General features: G+C 50.0%; 1 protein-coding gene and 1 non-coding gene across 7 annotated transcripts in view; both read left to right on the forward strand.

The window, feature by feature from the left end:
- Positions 1 to 23,024, forward strand: part of ATP2C2 (ATPase secretory pathway Ca2+ transporting 2) — a 66,407-nt gene that overhangs the window by 38,721 nt on the left and 4,662 nt on the right. For 4 of the 6 annotated variants that reach the window (XM_066348932.1, XM_066348934.1, XM_066348935.1 and 1 more), the window contains 16 exons: positions 2,365 to 2,514; positions 2,604 to 2,672; positions 3,005 to 3,080; positions 4,757 to 4,823; positions 10,034 to 10,158; positions 10,288 to 10,385; positions 11,241 to 11,342; positions 12,790 to 12,879; positions 15,571 to 15,672; positions 17,483 to 17,639; positions 18,916 to 19,086; positions 19,857 to 19,954; positions 20,049 to 20,099; positions 21,094 to 21,260; positions 22,419 to 22,487; positions 22,584 to 22,700. In XM_066348932.1, coding sequence (XP_066205029.1) covers positions 2,365 to 2,514; positions 2,604 to 2,672; positions 3,005 to 3,080; positions 4,757 to 4,823; positions 10,034 to 10,158; positions 10,288 to 10,385; positions 11,241 to 11,342; positions 12,790 to 12,879; positions 15,571 to 15,672; positions 17,483 to 17,639; positions 18,916 to 19,086; positions 19,857 to 19,954; positions 20,049 to 20,099; positions 21,094 to 21,260; positions 22,419 to 22,487; positions 22,584 to 22,700 — 1,709 coding nt within the window. The remainder of the gene's footprint in view (positions 1 to 2,364; positions 2,515 to 2,603; positions 2,673 to 3,004; positions 3,081 to 4,756; positions 4,824 to 10,033; positions 10,159 to 10,287; positions 10,386 to 11,240; positions 11,343 to 12,789; positions 12,880 to 15,570; positions 15,673 to 17,482; positions 17,640 to 18,915; positions 19,087 to 19,856; positions 19,955 to 20,048; positions 20,100 to 21,093; positions 21,261 to 22,418; positions 22,488 to 22,583; positions 22,701 to 23,024) is intronic. The other 2 variants (XM_066348933.1, XM_066348936.1) reach the window with 1 other exon arrangement.
- Positions 9,494 to 9,600, forward strand: LOC136381622 (U6 spliceosomal RNA). Its single transcript, XR_010747113.1, has one exon. It is a non-coding gene; the product is annotated as a U6 spliceosomal RNA (small nuclear RNA).

Genomic DNA, 23,024 nt, shown 5'->3' on the forward strand with positions numbered 1-23,024 from the left:
CTGCCTTTGCCTGTGACCTCTCCTCTTGGTTGAGTCCTGTCTTCCATTCTAGGCCCCCCGAGGGCAGGGGCAGCTCTCCTTCCAACCGTGGCTTCAGCACCCCGGAAAGTGCCCACCTCTGCCTACTCCCAAGAACCCGTACCCCAAAGAGAGTGAACTGGTGCCAAGCTCAGCACTCCTAATTTCTGTTCTGTTAGTGCTGGTGGGTGCTGGGAGAAGAGGAGTCTTCTTTGTGTTCTCCACCTCTCAGTTGCTTTGATCAAGCGTGTTATGACCATGTTCTCCCGTTATCAATTGCCCAAATCACCTTCTTTTCGCTCCCTGGAGAACCTGCCCGACTCACTCATCAAATGCCTGCTCGTCCTGCAAAGTCTGTCTCATGTCCCAGATCCTCAGGAACACTCCTTCCCTTCCAGCTCATCCTTCCAACACCAGCCACTCCACCCTCCCGTCTCCCACGCCCGAACCTCCTGCTGCAGACTAGATTGGTTAGAACATCAGATGGTTCTCATTACACCTCTCACCCTCAGCCAATAGAGGGATTCCCTTCCCATGGTTGACTTATTTTTACTACAGTGTTACTTAAATGGGGACAAACATAAAGTTAGGTACAAATTCCATGTACTTCAAACTTATACACAACCGTCAACCTAAACCAAATGTTCAAATCCAGTACAACTTATATATTATTGTCATTTCCCATTAGACAGTTTTCTGGGGATGAAATCTCGGCTTGCCGTTGGGATGCGGTGCCAGGTTCTGCTGCCCAGGACCTCCGGGTCAGCAGCCTGTGGTCCTGGGTGACTCGGCTCTCCCATGTTTTCTTTCATCATGAGTTAGGAGCTGCCCCATGAGGTCATTAGACTTTCCCTTGATGGTCTGGGGATTAAAAAGTACAAATGCAAACTCTAGCTCAGTTAGTAGTTGTGGTTGACTGGTAATAGATTAAGATAAATATGTGTATTGGCTTCAACTGGCCAGGGATTTATTCCTCTCACATAATGAAAGTCCAGAAGTGGAGTGTCCAGGGCCAACATGGTGGCTCCACCGTGAAATGAGGGGCCTGGGCTTTCCCAGCCCCTGCTGTGCTTTCCCTGGGTGTGGTCATCCCCTTAATGCGTGCAAGATGGCTTCCAGAATTCCAGCCATGATAACGAGGTCAGGGCAAAAGGGGCCCATCAGCTCAGCCACCTTTAAAGATCTTCCCCAGGACTATGGTGACTTCTTACGTCTTGTTGTCTCATTGTAGAGACACTGTGAGCTGCAAGGGAGGCTGGGAAATAGGATGATGTGGTGGTGCCCAACACCATGGGGGTTCTGTTAGGGGAGGAACGAGGAGATGGGCATTACCTGTGCAAGTGGTAGCCCCTGCCGTCATGGGGACTGGGATCCCATGGCAGTGGGAATATTTTCAAAAGACTGTTATTGAGTTTTAAAAGTTTTAAATTACAGAGAACTCCCGGGCTCCTATTGGAGAAATGCTGATCTAATGTTTCTCTTACGAGTTTGCGGAAGGTGGCTTCTCTCTTTCACTTGATCACGCTCAAATAACAGAGTCTTGAGGGGTCGGGCCCACCTAGGCCCCTTATGTCCTCAACAGTACCTGTTATAGTTCTGGCCACAGGAGACTACCTCTTGAGTGATACCTACTGCGTCTGTGGTCAAGTAGAGTTAAGGTGCAGTTTTTGGAATCAGAGCCATGATTCAACCACTGCTTTGTCACTAAGTAGCTGTATAGAACCTTGAGCAAGTTACTTACTGTGCCTCAGTTTCCCCATATGTAAAATGGAGACGATAGCCTCTTCCATGGCCGGTGTGAGGATTAAGAGATAAGCTTTGTAAAATGCTCAGTGCAGGGCTTGGTACATAGTAGGTGTTATAGAAATGTTAGCACCTTCCTCCTTTTTTTCAGTGTGTGTGTGTGTGTGTGTGCGTCCATGTGTTGTTACTAATATAACCTTAGGCTGTCACTGAATAACCTGACTCAGTGATGCTCACGCCACAGAGATTATATGGGCATCCTCCAAGGTGTGTAGCATGTGGAATGTTTGGTGAAAGGCATAGGTACTTTAAAATAAATAAACCATTGCCTAAGTTTTAAATATATATATATTAAAATTTAAAGTAATGTAAAAGAACATACAAGATTTTTCATGGGTTTTAAGAGGGGCCACACATTCAAAGCTTTTCTAACTCTTGAAGCATCTGAGGTTGTGTTGATTTTTGTCCCTTGATTTCAAGGTGTTTGCTGTTTGTTGTCTGTTGGCAGCTGACATTAAGGTGTTAGGTGTCGTTCTGTGCTTTTAAAGCCAGTTTACAGGGTGAGAGGGCAGATTGCCCTGTCATTTCCCTTTGCTGCCCTAGGTCACAGACCTCCTGGTAGACGAGTCCAGTTTCACGGGAGAAGCCGAACCATGCAGTAAGACGGACACCCCGTTGACAGGCGAGGGGGACCTCACCGCTCTGAGGAACATCGTCTTCATGGGGACCCTGGTTCAGTGTGGGAAGGGGCAGGTAAGCCTTGGGGTGCCCTGGAGGGCTCTGGCTTCTGTCACCAGCAGTCTTCCAACCTCAGACCTCACACTTCTCTCTCCTGAACACAGGGAGTCGTGATCGGAACAGGGGAGAGGTCTCAGTTTGGAGAAGTGTTTAAGATGATGCGGGCTGAAGAGGTAAGGGCAGGTGGGGGCTTTGGTTGTCTTGTAAGCTGGGGTTTGAGACTATTCTTGGTTAGTGGTACCAGCCCTGCCCGCCCCTTCGAAATGAGGATCATGCAGTTCATGTGAGTATACTTTTTAAATGTTTATTTTAAGACATTTATTGGGATTTTTGTCAAGACATAACTTACAGACAGTAAGGAGCACAGATATTAAGTATAGAGGTCAGTGAATTTTCATATGTGTATGCCCCTGTGTAATTGTGACTCAGCTCAAGCAAGCCAGGCAGAAGCTGTGGGACACTGCTGGGATGTCATCTAACAAAACCGCTGCTCCCATTCTTTCAGACCCCTAAAACTCCCCTGCAAAAAAGCATGGACAATCTGGGGAAACAACTGACACTGTTCTCGTTCTGCATAATTGGTAAGTGTAGCAGTTTCCACACTCTTTCCTGGGGACTGGGGACAGCTGTCCTGCATAGCCACAGCTGTTTCTCAAATATCTTGCTCCTTACCTGGGGGAAGATGGGGGTTTGGGATCAAAGACTATGACAGTGACAAAAGACTTCTGTATTAGTCAGACTCGAGGCTAACTGCTGTAACAAGCAGCCCTTGCATTGTAATACTTAACGTGATCAAAGTTGACTTCTTGCTCACAACACAGTCCAAGGGTATGTGCTTAGTCTAGCGGCTTTCCTGGATAGCTCACCTCCAAATGCCAGCTCAGGAGACCAGGCCCCTACTGTAGTTTTGCTCTCCCTTTCTCTGGGGCCTTGGAGGCTGGTCATAATTCTACTTAGCGAGTAGCTGGGAAAAGAGAACACAGAGGCTTGTATGGGAAATTTTTAAGGCTTGGACCAGCGAGTGAAGTCATCACTTTTGTCCGTTTCCAGTTGGTCGGAATGGAGTCATACGGCCTGCCTCTCTGCAAAGGAGACTGGAAAATGTAGTTTGGCAGTGTGCCTGGCCATATTTTTGTGCCACTAAGTAGGCTGTGCTGGGCTCATGCCTCGTGGCCGTTGGCAACACCGCAAAGACAGCATGAGCATGGTGCTGCAGACCTAAATTCAGGCCTTCTCCTGAACATCACTGTGGAGCAGCCCTGGTCCCTCACCTGCTCCCTTCTGCTGTCTCCAGCTCTGGCTTTGAGTCTGTGTCCTTTGTTCCCAGCTTCAGGACCAGCCAGTTATTGAGTTAATGAATTCATAAAGAAGCAAAGCAAAACCACTGTCGTTGGCCTGACCAGTGGTGGCGTAGAGGGTAGAACATCGACCTGGGATGCTGAGGTCCAGGTTCAAAAGACCGAGATTGCTGGCTTGAGTGTGGGCTCATCCAGCTTGAACATGGGGCCATCAGCTTGAGTGTGGGATCGTCAGCTTGAATGTGGGCCACCAGCTTGAGTGTGGGGTCACCAGCTTGCGCATGGGATCATGGACATGGTTCTGTGGTCACTGACTTAGCCTAAAGGTTGCTGGCTTGAAGCCCAAGTTGCTGGTTTGAACAAGGGGTCACTGACTCGCTGCAGCTCCCTGGTCAGGGCACATGTGAGAAGCAATCAGTAAACAACTAAAGGGCCACAATGAAGAATCGATGCTTCTCATCTCTCTCCCTTCCTGTCTCTCTCTCTCTCTCTCAATAAATAAATAAATAAATAAATAAACCACTGCCCATAGTACAAGCATTGCTAAGAAGAAGTATAGTGAGTTTGGCTAAAATTGGAGCCACCAGGAGTTTGTGGAAGAAACAGTTGTCCCTCCCAGCAGCAGTGCCATGCCTCTGGTCACCCAGATGCATGAATTTGTTGAGTGTTTTATGACACACTAGATCCTATGATAAGTTCTGGGGCCACCAGGATGAGTAAAACACAGCTTCTGCCCTTTGAAGGGCCACAGGCAAATAGGGGAGAGACACCTGAACAAATACAAAATGTGAAACTAGTAGTTAATCTGGTGTGGGAGAGTTGGGAGGAAGTGATATTAAACCGGGTCTATGTCCCTGCTAACTCGAAGGAAATGACTTTGAAATGCCTCCGTGGGTTCAGATGTTGGAGGACGTGTTTGCATACATACACTCTTTTTTTTTTTTTGGTCTCTTCCCCAGGCGTCATCATCCTCACCGGCTGGCTGCAAGGGAAGCACCTTCTCAGCATGTTCACGATTGGAGTCAGGTAAAGGGCTCTGTGCCGTCCCTCCCTCATCAGAGCAGCACGACAAGGTGGGGAGAGTGGGGAGCAGGAACAGTGTGGGGAAGATGCACCCTGCTTACCGCACACCCCAGTCTCGCGATCACGTGCTATTGGACGGGTCGGGGCACCCAGGGAACACTTGCAAAATGAATGAAAGCTTATGATTTGGAGTTCTCGTTCTTGTCACATTTTTGCCAGTGGGTTTGATCTTTCTGGCAAATAGTGTGGACTCCAGAGCCAGCCTGACTAGGGTTAAATTCTGGCTTTACCACTTGCTAGCTCTGTGACCTTAGGCAAGCTTCTGCGCTTTCTGTGTCTTAGTTTTCCCCTCTGTATAATGGGGTGAAGAGGTGGCCCGGGGTCATAGTGAGGCTGAGATGAGAGCACGTGCAGGTGCCTGCGACCATCTGGAGTGCACACTGTGGGTTTGATCCTGTTATTCCTGTGAAGCTCAGTCTATGCCTTTTATGGAGGAATCTATAGGAGAGGATAAAGGACATGTCACTGAGGCCACACAGCTAACAGCAGGTGATGGCAGAGCTGGGAGTCCGGGGCCTTGACTTTAAGGCCAAAGAACCTGCCTTTCCTCCACATGGTGATTCTAGCAAGTGAGTGTCACACCGGGTCCTGGTGGACAATGCAGAGATGAGCAGGGAGCAGGCCCAGGGCACTGGCTGAAGTCACCCCAGCGCTTCCATGGCTGCTGGCCAAGGCAAAGGAGGCAGAGTGCCAGGGATGGGCCCTAACTAGACCACCCAGCAGAAAGGCAGCTGGTGACCCTTCTGGGATGCAGAAAAATGAACACATTTCTAGGCTCATATTAAGCCCCATGGTTTGCGGAGGGTGACCTCCATGCTGTTGGTGTCTGCGAGATGCTTTAGGTGATACAAAGACCCTGTTTCCAAATAAGGTCACATCCATAGGTCCTGGGAGTTGGCACTTCAACATAGCTTTTTGGGGGACACAATTCACCCATAACACTGGGTGGAAGTTGCTGAGGTAGCTGGAGGAAAAACTCAGTGGAGGAATGAGTTCAAAGAAATACAAACAGGGTGTGTGTGAAGGACCATCTATGAGGATGTTGAAGTTGCCAAGAATATGATGCAAATGGAGAGAGTGCTAAGAAAGTAAGTTCTAGACTCTTCAAGGGGTTAAAAGGGGCAGAACTGGGGTCTGTTGATGATGCAACAAGGAGGGGGGACTGCAGGTGAAACACGTGACCTCAGTTCATCGTTACAAAGCTCCATGGGATAGGCTGGTCTCCGTTTCACAGATCAGGAAACAGGTTAAGGGTAGCACATTTGCCCATAGTTACAGAATCAGGTTGTGGAATGGACAGATTTCAAACCCAGGGCACTCTGAGCTGAAGCCAGGGTTCTTGTCAGCGCACCTCACCGCCTACCCTTGGCAGCCACCAGCAAGTGGTTTGTTTATGTGCCCTACAGCTATGTGCTGGGCATTTGTTGACTATCTATTTGCATCACTGGGTGCTGCTGGAACAGGATCCTAGAGTTTGCTGGCTGGAGGGGGAAAGTAAATGTAAACAATTTAAGTAACTGTTAATAAAATAATTACAGCTTATTATCAGTTCTACAAAGGAAACAATTGCAGAGACAGAGATTAAAAGGGAGGTAGGAAGGGGCATGCCCTGAAAAGGTGGCTGGGGAAGGTTTCTCCTGAGGAGTTGAAGCTGGAAAGATGAGAAAGAGCTGCTAAGGCAAGAGGAGGAAGGGCATTCAGGCAGGGGGAACAGCATGAGCAAAGGCCCGGAGGTGGGAACCAGCACAGCGTGTCTGAGAGACAACAAGGGGAGACTGTGGCTGGGCTGGGTGAGCAGAATGAGATGGTGAGGTTGGCTAGCAGCCAGATCTTGGGGAAGCTGATGGGCCCCTTTCTCCCTCGATTTTAATTATTTTATCAGAATCCTCCTCAACCAGGCCAGGCCATCAGCACTATTCTTTGGCGGAGAGAGATGAAAAGCGTTGGCCATTCTTTTTGTATCGGCCGTTCTTATGTAGCCTGAAGATGACTGGAGGCGTGAAGTCCAGCTTGTTACGGAGGAGAGGGAGGAGAGAGCAGTGGGGAGTGGGCAGCTGGCCGCACTGAGGGATGTGAGGTTTGTGGCGAGGGCACGGCGTGCTGGCAGAGTGGATCACTGCAGAGTGGGGTCTCAGACTTGAGTTTGAGAACCCCAGGCCACTGGGAGAGCTTGTGCAACACAGGCTACTGGTGCCCAGACTCAGTAGGTCTGGATGGGGCCTGAGATGCTGCATTTCTAACAAGTTCCCAGCAGGTGCTGATGCTGCTGGTTCAGGAAGCGCCCTCCAAGCAGTGAGGCTGCAACTAGAAACTGTCTCAGGCAGGGTCCAGCAAGAAGAAGGACCAGGGAAGAAGTCTGAGCCCCTGAAAAGAGTGACTAAGCCCCCAGAGGGAGGGGCCATGGTGGAGGGACAGAGAAGCCTGAGCACTCAGATACCATGGCGCTCATGAACCTCCGCGAAATAATGGGGCCTTCCATTCCCATCTTATAAACCATGGAAAGTTCCATGAGCCAAAAGACAATTAAACATTTCCAGGTAAATAACAAAAGAGGCTTCCAAATCCACGCCTCCCCAGGGTCTGTCCTGATTTCTTGCCTTAACATTCCCTTTCGTCTCATTCATTCTACTTGACCTGTGGTGAACGTGCGATGAAGAGAAAACTGTTGTTCATTTCACTGCTGACTTTGAAAGGAGGTTTCTAGAGGAATCGAAGTCACTCAGAACCACCAAATTAGAATGTAGGCATGGCAGGATAGCCAGCAAGGAAGAGATTCTCCAAAATAAATAAAATGAGAGTCATTCTTTTAAACGCTTTCTCCTAATTCCCTCTGCCTTGAGTGACTCTAGGTCAGTGGTTGGCAAACCGCGGCTCGCGAGCCACCTGCTCAATCAGATTGAGGACGTTTTTAGCAAAGGCCAGCTTAGGAGTACCCTAATTAAATGAACAACAATGTACCTACCTATATGGTTTAAGTTTAAAAAATTTGGCTCTCAAAAGGAATTTCAGTCGTCGTACTGTTGTTATTTGGCTCTGCTGACTATGGAGTTGGCCGACCACTGCTCTCGGTGATCCACCGTGTACTTTGTTTTCCGGCTCCATTCTAATCTTTATCAGTTGGTAGATACGTGTTTTATTACTGTGACAGCTTCCTGGTACAGAATCACCCTTCCCACACCATATAGGGGACAAGTCCCCCTCATGACCCTCACACATGTTTGCTTAGTTCGCCTTATCAGCTTGTTCCATAAGGCAAGGAAGCCTTCTTTGCCATCACCATAGAAACCGGGCACAGGCCCTTGACCAAATTCAGTCATCTTGGTTTATATAACTGAATGCTCCGTTGTCCCTGGGTAAAAGGCCACCATCAGGTCCTGTTTCTTTGACTCTAAAATGTACATCCTTCTTCACATTTTAACTTCTCTGAGGTCAGACGTCGCATAAGTGGTGTGATAAAGCACCGTGTTGCTGATAAATTGGCAGTACCTTTTCCTCTCTTGGTGGTACACAAGATAATGGTGTCCCTTCACCAGCAGCCCTACCTTAGATTGGATGAACTACATTAGCAGCCCATGGCTTTGGTTGAATGGGCCTCCCCAGCTAGGCTGTGTGATTACTAACCAGCCACGTAGAGCGCTCGCTGGGCCAGTGTGGTCTAGATAGACACCTGCCATCTATTCACTTGTGTGTTTGCTCATTCAGCAAAATTTTACTGGAGTCCTGCAGGACTCTGCTGGAGGTCCTAGTGCAGCGGGCGACCTGTGGTGGGTGCGGCATGGCAGTGCTCACTGCATGACTCTGCACAAACACCGCCTCTCACACACTCACCTGCAGTCTCCCCCATTGGCCTGAGGTTAGCTGGTCATTAACCAGCCCTCTGCCAGGCCTGCTCAGAAATGTGCAATGGGGGAGCAGTCAGCCCCAGTATTCTGAGCTGAATTAAGACAGAAAGAACCCCTTCTTAACAGCCTATCACATGTTGACATACTGCCCACAGGATGGGGATCCGTGTTCTCAATCCCAGTTCAGATTCCCAAAGAAGAGAAGCTCATTGGTTCAGCTTGGATCACGTGGTCTCCTCTAATCCAGTCAACACTGGTTATAGGAGAGTGAGGTCACATGGAGGAATGATAAGGAAGTGAGCAGATACCTCAATCAAAATAGATCTGCTATAATAGGCAAACGCACAACTGTGTCACCTTGCCTCACTTGATTTTAATTTCCTGCCTGGCTTCCTTACCAGAAGTGTCTAAACCATTGGACCAATGAAAAGTAAACTTTAAGGGAGGATCCTCTGAACCAAAAAAATCCTACTTTCTTCTTATTGCCTGATTCTGAAAATTTCTTTCCTAGGGCCCAGAGACTTGGCTCTTTAATAAATGAGGGCAATTCAAATGCAAAAGCACTTAAAGAGGCAAAACAACTGATAGACTAGTTTACTCTAAAGTGTGGGTATCTGATAGATGAGATCCCTTCCCAAAAACGGGTTTGCGAGGTCAAGGGGAGCTCAGAGCAATGTATGTTGAAGACAAAGGCAGGTGCATCATGGAATGGGAAACAGAAAGGGACTTTGGGGACACTAGAGACAAGCTTTAGCATGTAAAAGTGTTGCCGTGCTCACTTCGGCAGCACATATACAAAAATTGGAATGATACAACGAAGATTAGCATGGCCCCTGCGCATAACAGTGTTGCCAATCCCAGATAGATTCTATATCATTCTTTTTGTGTGTGTGTGTGTATTTTTCTGAAGCTGGAAACGGGGAGGCAGTCAGACAGACTCCCGCATGCACCCGACCAGGATCCACCCAGCACACCCACCAGGGGGTGATGCTCTGCCCATCCAGGGCGTCGCTCTGTCGCGACCAGAGTCACTCTAGAGCCTGGGGCAGAGGCCAGGGAGCCATCCCCAGTGCCCAGGCCACCTTTTGCTCCAATGGAGCCTTGGCTGCGGGAGGGGAAGAGAGAGACAGAGAGGAAGGAGAGGGGGAGAGGTGGAGAAGCAGATGGGTGCCTCTCCTGTGTGCCCTGGCCAGGAATCGAACCAGGGACTTCCGCACGCCAAGCCAACGCTCTACCACTGAGCCAACCGGCCAGGGCCTATATTATTCTTAAGTGCATGTTAAAGTTAACCTATTTGACCTTTTGATCCAGCCTGGCTGTGGCCGCCATTCCAGAGGGTCTGCCCATCGTTGTCATGGTTACACTGGTCCTGGGAGTGCTACGGATGGCCAAGAAGCAGGTCATTGTGAAGAAGTTACCGATTGTGGAGACTTTAGGTGAGGGTCTCCAGCTAGCTGAATTCTTATAAATTAGATTAATGGATGTTTTGGTACCATGTTAATTCAGCCTGGGAGCTGATGGTGATGACCACTTTTTCCTGTAAACTCTTCGTTTTCTTGTGCCAGGTTGCTGCAATGTCATCTGTTCTGATAAGACGGGGACTCTGACTGCCAATGAAATGACTGTCACCCAACTTGTTACATCGGATGGGCTCCATGCCGAGGTGAGTGCTGCGTGAATTTACAAGGTTCCAGACAAAGGTGTGCCTTGCTGGACCCTTTTCTTCCTACAGGAAGCACAGGGAGTCTTCTAGAAAACAGTAACAAGGGAACAAATATGGTTATGTTGTGCAAATTCCTTGTTACCAATAGCTGCAAGGAGCATGACTGTCTTAAGGTAACCATCTCTATTTTTTATATAATCACCTTATACATTTAAAAGCGAGAAAACAATTATAACATCCCATGGTAAACTCTGTAAACAATCCATAACCTCCCATGGTAAACTCGCCATGATTAGTCCATCTGTGGTTTGTAAGCTTTCTGAATGTGCAATTTTGTAGCTTGCTACTTTTTTTCACAGTATGTTCCACACCAAGGGGTCGACAATTACAGCCCCTGGGCCAATGCCTATTGTAAATAACATTTTGTTGGCATGCTGCCACACCTTTTTGTTTATATGTTGTTGATGGCTCCTTTTATGCCACAACTACATAGTTGAGTCTTTGCGACAGAGATTTGCATGAGCTGCGAAGGGTAAAATATTTGCTATCTGGCTCTATAAGAAAAAGCTTGCCTACCTCTGTCTTAGAACAGAAGCACTCTTCTATGCTGTCATTTGGTTTCCTTAAGCAGAATTTTTACTGGCTGCAGCATATCTCATTGAGCTAAATTATTGCCATTTACTGACACGTGGCAGTTTGTGAGGTATTCTGATTAATACACAATCCTGCAGGGAATGTGTTCAGGCTTGAAGCCTTGTTTGTGGCTAGGATTGTGTCCTCAGGATGGATCCTCAGGTAACGGGGGGAATGTATTCTTGACACTTGATGATATCCTTCTCTCCCTTTGCCCTGCAGGTCAGCGGAGTTGGGTATAATGGCCAAGGGACAGTCTGTCTTTTACCATCAAAGGAAGTCATTAAGGAGTTTTCCAATGTCTCAGTGGGGAAATTGGTGGAGGTAAGAGTCAAAAGCTCCATCGGAGAAACATGCATTTAAAACGGGGCTGATAGGGATTCTCTCTGAAAAGAGAAACAGCTATTGGACCAGCTGGTTCTTGGCGACACCTGGGCCACCCCCCCCCCTCCCAGGAGTCAGGTTGTCACAGTGGCCCCAGAAATGGAAACATCAGAGGGAAGAGAAGAACTGGAGCCCCTGCTTCCCCTCGCTGCCTGCTGGGAAGGCTTTAGAGGAGCCTGGACAGAGAGGGTGCTCAGTGATTGTTGGACAATAAGCACGCGATAAATGCCGCCTGCTGTTACTGTCAATACTTACAGTGCTGGCCGCACCCATCCTCCCACACGGCAGTGCCCTCTGTGAAGCCTGAGCTCGGCCGGCTCCCTTTATGACAGTTACTGTGCACCCACTTCTCCAGGTCCCACGTCCAGGGCCACTTAATTATCACAGCAACCTTGGGAGGCCCATCCTACACCTACATGTTGTGCAGATTAAGAAACGGGCTCTTGCCCTGGCCGGTTGGCTCAGCGGTAGAGCGTCGGCCTGGCGTGCAAGAGTCCTGGGTTCAATTCCCGGCCAGGGCACACAGGAGAAGTGCCCATTTGCTTCTCCACCCCTCCCCCTCTCCTTCCTCTCTGTCTCTCTCTTCCCCTCCCGCAGCCGAGGCTCCATTGGAGCAAAGATGTCCCGGGCACTGGGGATGGCTCTGTGGCCTCTGCCTCAGGCGCTAGAATGGCTCTGGATGCAACAGAGCGATGCCCCAGAGGGGCAGAGCATTGCCCCCTGGTGAGCATGCCGGGTGGATCCTGGTCGGGCACATGCGGGAGTCTGTCTGACTGCCTGCCCGTTTCCAGCTTCGGAAAAATGAAAAAAAAAAGAAAGAAACAGGCACAGAAAGCTGATGTGCGTGCCCAAAACCACTCGGCCAGGGAGGGAGGGAAGCCAGAGCTCTTTTGAGTGTTTCCTTTTTTTAATTACTATTTTTAATTGTATATAAACTCAGATATAACTCAGATGCCTCAGAATCCACCCTTTTAAAGTATACAGTGCAGTGGTGATTAGTATATTCACAAAGTTGCTCAGCCACCACCATTGTCTAATTCCAGACACCAGTCACCCCGTACAGAAACTCCATGCTCAATATTGGTCACTCACCATCACCCAAGCTCATCACCACCAGCCTGCAGGCTTTCCCACTGCATTTCTTTACAAAGGCTTTAAGACCACCAGCATTGAGCAGAGTCAATAAATATTTGCTGTTTATTTTGAGAGCGGGGACTCTGATGTATTTCAAAGAATAAATCTTATCTCTCATGCGTGTCCCAGCCAAGCTTCCGAACGGGTCAAGTGTTCAGTGTCTGACTTTCTCACACCTGAGTGAGCCCAGGTCCCCGGGGGGGTGCCACCTCCAAATAGTAATTAGAGACACTTGGAAATTTCCCCCTTTCAGGCCGGCTGTGTCGCCAACAACGCGATCATCAGAGAGAATACTGTGATGGGACAGCCCACGGAAGGTGCCTTGATCGCCCTGGCAATGAAGGTGGAAGTTTTTTTATTTCCTTTTAATTCATTGAATTGGTTCCAGGGCTCAGTGGTTGGACCCTGAGCTCTGGGACTGGGCAGAAATGCTGCCCACTTGGTGCCCCAATGCCCGGCCCAGAGCGGCTGCTCACCAGTGTTGAAGGGGTGGGTGGTGGGTTGACGACTGTGCTTTGTGCACAGGGGACAGATAACAGGAGAGGTCCGATCAGAGCCCTCTGTCCTGGTGTTTGTCCTGCGGGAACGGACCCTCTTGCTCCTTCCCAGCCACTCTGCTCCCGACCGCTGCCGCCTAAGCTATGACCCTTCCTTTCCTGGCTACCTCAGCGTTTCTCTTCGAGTTCACTGCCATTGCCACCTCTGTGGATGCCTCTGCCCACACAGGCACCCCGAACTGCCACACATTTGCACTGTCCCTTGTTCATTTGTTCATCTGTCCTTCCCCTGGCACAGACCCGGGTCCCCTCCTCTCTGCCTCTCGCCCATGTCACAGCCCACAACAGGGTGTTCCAGGAGCCAGTACTGTGGGCAGATGAGTGGGGAGAAGGCTGTCCTTGCAATACGTCCCTGTAAAGGTAGACAAGTGCTTTAAGACACTGCTACGCCATATTCTTTTCCTTACACTCACAGAAGAAAATTCTCTCCAGAATGTCCATAACACCAAATGGAACTTATTGCCCCCTGTAAAACAGTAGGGGCCAGCTCCACTCAACCAGTCCCACAGCCCTGCAGGGAAGGGACAGCTGGCTGGGCTGGCACAGCAGGAGGGAAACCCTGGGTAGAGTCCCTGTCCTGTTCCCTCGCCAACCACCTGTGCAGGGGCGAGGGGACAGGGGTTCCAGAACCTTCTTTCCTTTATGTGCTAGGGTTTTACTCTTTCATGAGTCCAAACTATTTGGGAGGCCAGGTTTGAGATTTTAGAATATACCTTTTTAAATAAATAATAGCGGACGTGTATTAAGTGTTTTCTGTGTGACAGGCATAGTGCTGGGCACTGTGTGTGTATTATCTCATTCATCCTCGAATGAACGAGAGTACTGCTGCCAGTGGTCTCAGGTGCTGCTTGGTCTGCAGACATATCACTCTCATCTCTGCCTCAGTCTGCACGTGGTGTCCTCCCTGCACCCGCTTCACGTGGCGTTGTCCTCATCTCTGCCTCAGTCTGCACGTGGTGTCCTCCCTGCACCCGCTTCACATGGCGTTGTCCTCATCTCTGCCTCAGTCTGCACGTGGTGTCCTCCCTGCACCCACTTCACGTGGCGTTGTCCTCATCTCTGCCTCAGTCTGCACGTGGTGTCCTCCCTGCATCCACTTCACATGGCGTTGCCCTCATCTCTGCCTCAGTCTGCACGTGGTGTCCTCCCTGCACCCACTTCACATGGCGTTGCCCTCATCTCTGCCTCAGTCTGCACGTGGTGTCCTCCCTGCATCCACTTCACGTGGCGTTGTCCTCATCTCTGCCTCAGTCTGCACGTGGTGTCCTCCCTGCATCCACTTCACGTGGCGTTGCCCTCATCTCTGCCTCAGTCTGCACGTGGTGTCCTCCCTGCACCCGCTTCACATGGCGTTGTCCTCTTCTCCCCAGGACCCCAGACATGTGGGCTGAGACCTGCCCTAAAGACCTCCTCTTACCCTGATTCCACCTCCAAAGACCCTAATTCCAAATAAGATCCTATTCACAGGTACTGGGGGTTAGGACTTCAGCACATCTTTTGGAGGGACATATTACAGCCCATAATTCCCTCCTAAGGAGCCTTTGTAGGCATTTTTTTCTAATGACTCCTTCCATAGAATTCTGACACGGCAGATACATTGTATGTTTGTTTCTGTACTGTATGCAGATCTGTGCTTTATATATAAAAGTACTGTTTTTGTTTGTTTTTCTTGCCTCCTCTAAGGACCCATTTTTACCCCCTTGTGGGGCAATGGGATGCACAGGTTAGGATTAGTGTACAGTTGGGGAAACTGAGGCTCAGCTATCAAATAACTGGCCCCCCAAACTGTCAAAAAGCCAACAAATGTCAGGCCTGGCAAGGACCCCAGGCTGTGACAAGAGGCCACCCTGCTAACCCAGGGGTTCCTTTTGGGGAAATTGCTACATCTTCAAGTCTGAAACATTTCTTCTGACAGAAACGCCACAGGCTTCTGTGTCTGGGCAGGTTTCAGCTGGAAGCTGTTTCAAAGGCCATGTGGTTCTGCACCTGGAACAAGAGGCTTTTTTTTTTTCCTGGTTGAGACATTTGACAGCAAATGAGGCCTTTCTCTGTGAGCTAAAGGCTTGGATTCAGCTGCCTGAGGTGGTGTGAATAATGAATCATTTAAGTCAGTGGTTCCCAAGCCCCGGCCGCAGACCAGTACTGGTCAGTGGGCCATTTGGTACCGGTCCGCAGAGAAAGAATAAATAACTTACATTATTTCTGTTTTATTTATATTTAAGTCTGAACAATGTTTTATTTTTAAAAAATGACCAGATTCCCTCTGTTACATCCATCTAAGACTCACTCTTGACGCTTGTCTCCGTCACGTGATACATTTATCCGTCCCACCCTAAAGGCCGGTCCATGAAAATATTTTCTGACATTAAACCGGTCTGTGGCCCAAAAAAGGTTGGGGACCACTGATTTAAGTGACCTGAGCTTTGCAGCGATTGCTTTAGGGTGGCTCGCTGAAAGCATCCGTTTTATTATCCTAGATGGACCTAAGTGACGTTAAAGATTCGTACGTGAGAAAAAAAGAGATCCCGTTCAGTTCAGAGCAGAAGTGGATGGCGGTCAAATGCAGCCCCAAGACCGAGGTGAGTTTGCCCCTCTGCCCTTTCCTCGTGTCCCTGCGCCACCGAAGTGAGCGAAAGGAGTCAGGGAGAAGAGCTTCAAGTTTCTGGCTACTTCCATGAGGTTCCAAATACAGGGAAATACAGTTGATGTCAATTCAGTCTTTGACAATCTTGGGTCCTCTTCTGAGATTTTTTTTTTTTTTTTGTATTTTTCTGAAGCTGGAAACGGGGAGAGACAGTCAGACAGATTCCCGCATACGCCCGACCGGGATCCACCCGGCACGCCCACCAGGGGCGACGCTCTGCCCACCAGGGGGCGATGCTCTGCCCCTCCGGGGCGTCGCTTTGCCGCAACCAGAGCCACTCTAGCACCTGGGGCAGAGGCCAAGGAGCCATCCCCAGCGCCCGGGCCATCTTTGCTCCAATGGAGCCTTGGCTGCGGGAGGGGAAGAGAGAGACAGAGAGGAAGGGGGGGGGGTAGAGAAGCAAATGGGTGCTTCTCCTGTGCGCCCTGGCCGGGAATCCAACCCGGGTCCCCCACACGCCAGGCCGACGCTCTACCGCTGAGCCAACCGGCCAGGGCCTCTTCTGAGATTTTTATCCGAATTCCTGGTTCTCCAAGTGGGGTTCCTGGACCAGCACCTCAGCATCACCTGGGAAGTTGTTAGAAAGGCAGATTCTCAGGTTCCACCCCAGAACTCCTGAAATTCTGGGGAGGGAGGACTCAGAAATCTGTGTTTTGGGGGATTCTGATGTACACTCAGGGCGAGACTCACTGGCCTGTCCCATAGCTGCTGAGTGCCCACTGCTGGAGCGCCTGTCTGCGTCCACTGCTAACATGGACCCCCTGCTAACTTGGGGTCCTCCTCTCACATCTCCATGTTAAGTTCTTTACACACATGAGTTCAGTTAACTATCACAATGGGGGACCGAGTCTGCATTCCAGAAGGGGCTCCGTGGTGTGAACAGCGAGCTCACGCGTACACATGCGCATCAACACAGTTGTGTGCACACGTTATAAGTGACCAAAGAAATATACACCAAACTAGTCATGGCTATCAGCTGTTTTTCTTTTTCCTTTTTGATTTTTGAATTTACTGTGGCTTTTCGGATTTTTACAAGGAAAAGTGCTTTTTCTTTAAAAAAAAGGTTTTTTATTACCTTCCACCTTTTCTTCCAGCCTTTTTCTTCTCCCCTGCTCTCTCTGGAATCTATCATGTCTCATCTGTGCCAGGATTACTCATGTCATTCAGGGTGGGGGCAGCTTGGCCAGCTCGTTTCAGGTTTGGCCAGGAGTGGATGGGTGTGTCAACTCCGGTGCTTAAAAAGGACTATGGATTTTAAAAAAAAAATTTAATACCTTCAAATTTTTCCTATGAGAAAATTATATTGTCACCAAGAAAAGTATTGAAATGTGACTTTTAAAATGGAGCCTCTTTATAATTTTGCCTCTCTTCTCTCCCTACCCATCCCCTTGACAGTCTGGAATAGAATGTTCCGAAATAGATATCTAGCGATCAGTCCCCCACCTAAGACAGAACAGTGGCTGAAATATGACCAGTTAATGAAACAGGATGCTCTGAATGACATGAACAAGGTGACTGAATGCAGAGTGGGGGTCAGAGATCAGCCCCCCCCCCCCCGTTCCTTTTATAGCAGTGTAGCATTCCATCGTGTGGATTTCCGATAACTCATCTGGCCTATGTTGGGGAAAGCTGAAAGTTTTCTATAAATAACCCTGCCGCGAACATCTCTCTGTGGGTGAGGTGACAGTCACCAGGAACCAAAGCACCCAGTGCTAGATTTTTTTTTTCCTTTTGTCTTTTTCAAGGAGCATGAAGACATGTACTTCATGAAGGGGGCCTTTGAGGAGGTGATCCGTTACTGTACCATGTACAACCACGGGGGCATCCCCCTGCCACTGACCCCCCAGCAGAGATCCTTCTGCCAGCAGGAAGAGAAGAAGATGGGGTCGCTTGGCCTGCGGGGTCAGTGCCTGTGACCCCAGCCTCCAGCTTTCAGTTTGCATGTAATACTGACTGACTGCGTGCATGAAAGCAGGGTCCGTAGTCAGGTGGTTGGTCGGAATGGTAGTCAGGCAGCGTGCCAAGAAATGTAAAGAAATTGTGAGGTTAATAGGGAGCCCCCCCTCCCCCCACGATGCCCATTGATCCAGATGTGGCTTGTGTGTGAGAGGAGGTGGAACCCTGCCTCCTGAGGGTTCTAAGACAGATGAATGGGATGCCCCCCAAATACTGATTTTCCCAAGTGGTCTTCCTGCTCATTGCTCACTGTCAGGAAAACCTAGAGCTCTTTTAAATCAAGGCAGACATTTCATTCCTTGGCCATTTCCAATTTTCTGCACCAGGGCCAATGCACTCCCTGATGGGCCGAACATTTAAAACCGTGTTTCCCATCACATCATGTGTCAGACTGCCTGTTTTCAGAGAAAGTGTCTGAAGACAGTGTGGAACATTTGTATTCCCTCAGGGGACAATGAGAAGCATTGGGCTTGCCATATTGGTTTCAGTTGCCTTGGTTTTCCCCTTCAGGGAGCACAATTATACATTGCTAGCAGCTTGTGGGCAGGTGTGCAAGGTGAGGACATCGCAGCTTTGGGAATAGCCCCCGCATCACGGGCACATGACAGCTGCATTAGGGAGGTGCAGCTGGAGGCTTCCTGGCCACAGCCCTCCTCCGTGATCAGTAGGGTGACAAAATGAGGTCGGTCCTCATGCCACCCCCTCTGGGAGCACTCGTCCCCAGGAGCGGGGCCTGGCTTCTGTGCCACCGAAACAGAGTCAAGGCCAGGACAAGCCAGCGGAGTCCTCTCACCCATGTCCCCTCCCGCATGATTTCCTTAACCTTTGGTGGCTGCCATCCCCGGTCTGCTGGAGCTGACAGGATGAGAACAGAGCAAATAAAAGACCAGGGGAGACCTGTCAGAAATGTCCCGTCAGAGGCCACCTCCCAGGCTTTCCCGTGGCCGCTCTTGTTGGGGTGGGTTTGGGTTTTATGAGAGGTCTTATTTTCTGCCAGGAAAGTTGTCTCTAGCCTCTCTCTGGGGTGAGACTCGCTGCCCTGCACAGGCCTGGCGGCCACTCCAAAGACCTTTGCCTCCGCTTTTGTAGTCCGGGAGCTCAGTGCCCACGCCCCTCACAGAACAAGGAGGAACTGCAGCATCGTGGGGACCAGGGCTGACTGGAGATCAAATCGGTCCCCTCGGCCATCAGTGACATTTCTATGGGTCTGGTCTCTCCACAGTCCTGGCCCTGGCTTCTGGGCCCGAGCTGGGGCAGCTGACATTTCTGGGTCTTGTCGGAATCATCGACCCTCCGAGGGCTGGCGTGAAGGAAGCCGTGCAGCTTCTCTCCGAGTCCGGCGTGTCCGTGAAAATGATAACGGGGGATGCCCTGGAGACGGCCTTGGCAATCGGTAACGTGGAACGGGTGGAGGGTGAGGAAGAAAGGACCGGCCGTCCTTTACAATGGGGTCGCTACCATTGGTTAACCCTCGACAAACCTGGTCAGGAGCGCTCACCTGCTCGGTGCTTAGGAAAGATTCTGAGATTCGTGTACCAGCATTCCACCTTTAAAGGTGGTTGTTGCTAGAATGTGGGCAAATTCACCAAAAGGGGGAAAGACCTCATGTATAATGAGAACCTACTGTGTGGCAGGGCTTTTCATCCATGATCTTAGTTCATCTTCGCAGCCAGTATTGTTCCAGTCCAGCTTCTGCCATCAGCTGTGTACCCTTGGCAAATCGTTGAACCACTCTGACCCTCAAGCTCTTCGTCAGCAGAGGGCTAGCTAGCAACCCTCCGCCCACTACTCTGCTCTTTACTGATGCGAAGATTATCATGTCTTGGATCTCTTGCCCCTCTGTCTGGAGGCAGCCTGGCACTGTGGAGCCAGACAGAACCCTGTCCGGTTCCTGCATTATCATGTACCAGCTCTGTGACCTTGGGGAAGTTACTTCCCTCTGTTTCCTGATCTTTAACGTGGGGGATAAGGCCTTTGTTGTAGGTTAATTCTGTGGATGCAATTCGTTCACGTGACATAGCAGGTGCTCAGGGTAGCTATAGTTACATGTTACTCTGTGGCCAAGGCAGGGACTGATGTCAGGTCGGTGGAGTGAGGGTTGGGAAGAGGGACCCCAGCTGCAGGCCTGGGACAAGCCCAGAATGGATTCTCCCAACCACGCAGGAAGGAACATCGGCCTGTGCAACGGGAAGCTGAGCACCATGTCTGGGGAAGAGGTGGACCGTATGGAGCAGGACCAGCTGGCTGACCACGTCGGGAAGGTAGGATCCTCCCGGGGGCTCGCTGGGAAGTTGTAGAGAGGAGTGTGTTTCCAACTTCCCATCTCTGACTCTGCTTTCATGCCTCTATATCCAGGTATCCATCTTCTTCAGGACCAGCCCAAAGCACAAACTGAAAATCATAAAGGTAAAGGGTGTGAGGGGACAGGTACTGCCTCCCTCGTCCCTCAGGGTACAGTCCGGGGCAGCGCGATGGCTCTGCTCTGCAGGGTGGTGCAGGGCCCAAGCTGGCGGGAGCCTTGGCCGTCCTCAAGCCGTGGCTTCCTCCTCTGGGTCCAGGGCAGCTGCATCAGCAGTCGCCCGTCGCCAGCCTGTGGAGCTCCCCATACACGGAGCTCAGGGAGCGGGAGTTGGGTGAGGCCAAGGGAAAAACAGAGAGACTATCCTCTTAGTCATGTGCTCTTTGGCATAGTCTTGTTGACTGCAGGCCAGTGTTGTCTGTCAGGTGGCATAAGATGAATGACGTCAGCTAATTCACAAGGTTGGTGAGACTATTAAAGAAAGCCAGGCCTGTGAGTCTCTTGGCATAGTGCCCGGCACACAGCAGGTGCCAAATAAAAGAGTGGGTCTGATTTTTGGATTGTGCATCAAAAAATGGAAGTGCCGGAACGCAAGTCCGCAGGTGTGCTCGGTGTCCCGCATATATACTTTGAAAACATGCTCTTCAACTGTGTTGGTGGTTGTGTTGTTTCTTTTATGTTATTTTCAGGTCTCTTTATTCTGCAGAGTAAACCTCTATGCAAGTTATTCCTCAAAGAAAATGTAGGGCTCCACATAGTGTCAGGGGATGAGTTGATTATTATTTATTAATGGGGAGAGATACCACGTCTGAGCCTTTACTATTGCTAGGCACAGTCACGTCCATGGTCTCGGCTTAGGCCTCACCACAGCCCTGAGGAGAGGGACTGTCGCTCCCATTTTGCAGATGGAGAAACCAAGATTGATAGGATCGAGGCTGCCCAGTTCCTACAGTTAGAGCAAATGGAGCTGGGATGCAGACTCGGGCCAGCTGACTCCAGTGCCCCCCAGGGAGGGGTCTCTGCCATCAGCCCCAGTGAGGGGCAGAGCATTGGGAGAGGACGGGGGATCTGCATGCCTCCACTCCTCTCCTCTTTCCAAAGGCTTTGCAGGAGTCGGGGGCGATCGTGGCCATGACGGGGGACGGGGTGAACGATGCGGTAGCCCTGAAGTCGGCGGACATTGGGATCGCCATGGGGCAGACAGGGACAGATGTCAGCAAAGAGGCTGCCAACATGATCCTGGTGGATGACGACTTCTCAGCCATCATGTAAGTTACTCTTTAGGTGTTTTTTAGTGGCAAAAATGCGTGTGTTAACCAGCTGTCCCCTACGATCTGCTGTGCTGTAGCTGTCCCCAGGCCCGTACACCACTTAAAGCAGGGGCATTGGGACCGCCCTAGGGTTCATGACAGGCAGCCCTCAGGGGAATGTGACAGGTGCAGCAGAACCCTCATTTGTGCACTGATGGAAAAACTCGGGTCACTTGTGCAAAAGAGCCACATGCTGGTGTGTGAGCTGCAGCACTGTGTATAAGGACATCCTGGGTCACCCTAAATGCCAACAGCAAGAGACCGGAATACTATGTGGCCATTAGGAAACATTTTAAAGAACATTTTCATGACAGAGAAATGCTCACAACATAGTGTTAAATGAAAAACACCAACAATGAATGTATTCAGTTTGAGAAAAATGAGTATATTCAGTTTGAGTCTAGTATTCTGTTTGCATTGAAATGTACATTTCATGCACTGAAAAGAGATTGGACAGAAATGCCCAGGTCATTAACACCATTGTGTTCTAAATAAATGATAATAACTGGGAGTGAGAAAAACTTTTCTTAAACCTGATATGAAAAATCTGAAAAACACTGAAGTTTGGTAATGACTGTCAACTTTACAAAAGGGGTCTTACCTTTACAAATGTATCCACCATAGGAATTCTTAAAACAGTTCCTCTTAATAAGAACCTGTCGCTAATACACAGCTCTATAGCTTTAGTTCTTTTGCAACATTTTTTTAATTTAAAAAATGGGAGGAGGAATTACTTTTCTACTACATTAGTGACTCAAGGAATTTCACAAAGAACCTTCTAAAAGTACAATAGATGATGTTTTTGACCTCAGTTCTCTTTCTCCTTGCTGTGCCCTGGATCCAACTATTGGATTTCATTGGTTTTGCTGTCTCTCTTGTCAGTGGTGAATCACAGGCGTGCATTAGGTACCTCAGGAGCCCGGGGTGAGGGCTGAGGTCCCCGGGCTTGAATGATGGGAGTAATGTACAAACTTCAGACAGAAGTGTGATCATGGCTCAGGGACCTGTCCCCACCTCCCCAGAGGTGACGCCACCACTTCAATCAAGCAGCTGACAGCTGGCTGAACCTTTCCGCCAAGCCCTCCTTGTGAATAAATGCTTTCTCCTCTCTTGCAGGAATGCGGTGGAGGAAGGCAAGGGGATTTTTCATAACATCAAAAACTTTGTCCGGTTTCAGCTGAGCACGTAAGTCGAGGCCTGCATGGCCCAGTGCCATCGGGTGCTGCGTCTGCATCTGACAAGCAGCTGCTGACGGGGCCGTTCTGCCGCTTGTGCCCGCAGGAGCATCTCGGCCCTGAGCCTCATCACCCTGTCCACCATGTGCAACCTGCCCAACCCCCTCAACGCCATGCAGATCCTGTGGATCAACATCATCATGGACGGGCCGCCGGCACAGAGGTGAGGAGCGGGCTGGCTGGGACCCCCACACCGCTTCTGCCCCTCCTGACTGCACAGGCGCCCCGTGCTAGCGGCGGGCAACATGATGACCGGCCACAGGAACCCCAGAAAACTTAAGTGTGGTGCACTTGGGGGAAGGACAGCGAGGGGAATGCTCTGGGCTCAGGAGGAAGTGCCCAGGCAGACAGGGCGGGGGATAGCGGAACTTTCTGCCCCTCCTGCCTAGAAAGCTCTCCCTGGGCTAGCGGCATGGTCCAGTCCTCCCTGATTACTCTAACAGCAGCCACCTCACTCTGCTTTATTTTTCCATGAATGGGAAAATAT

The sequence above is a fragment of the Saccopteryx leptura genome, chromosome 9 (assembly GCF_036850995.1).
Source record: "Saccopteryx leptura isolate mSacLep1 chromosome 9, mSacLep1_pri_phased_curated, whole genome shotgun sequence".
Classification (NCBI taxonomy): Eukaryota; Metazoa; Chordata; class Mammalia; order Chiroptera; family Emballonuridae; genus Saccopteryx; species Saccopteryx leptura.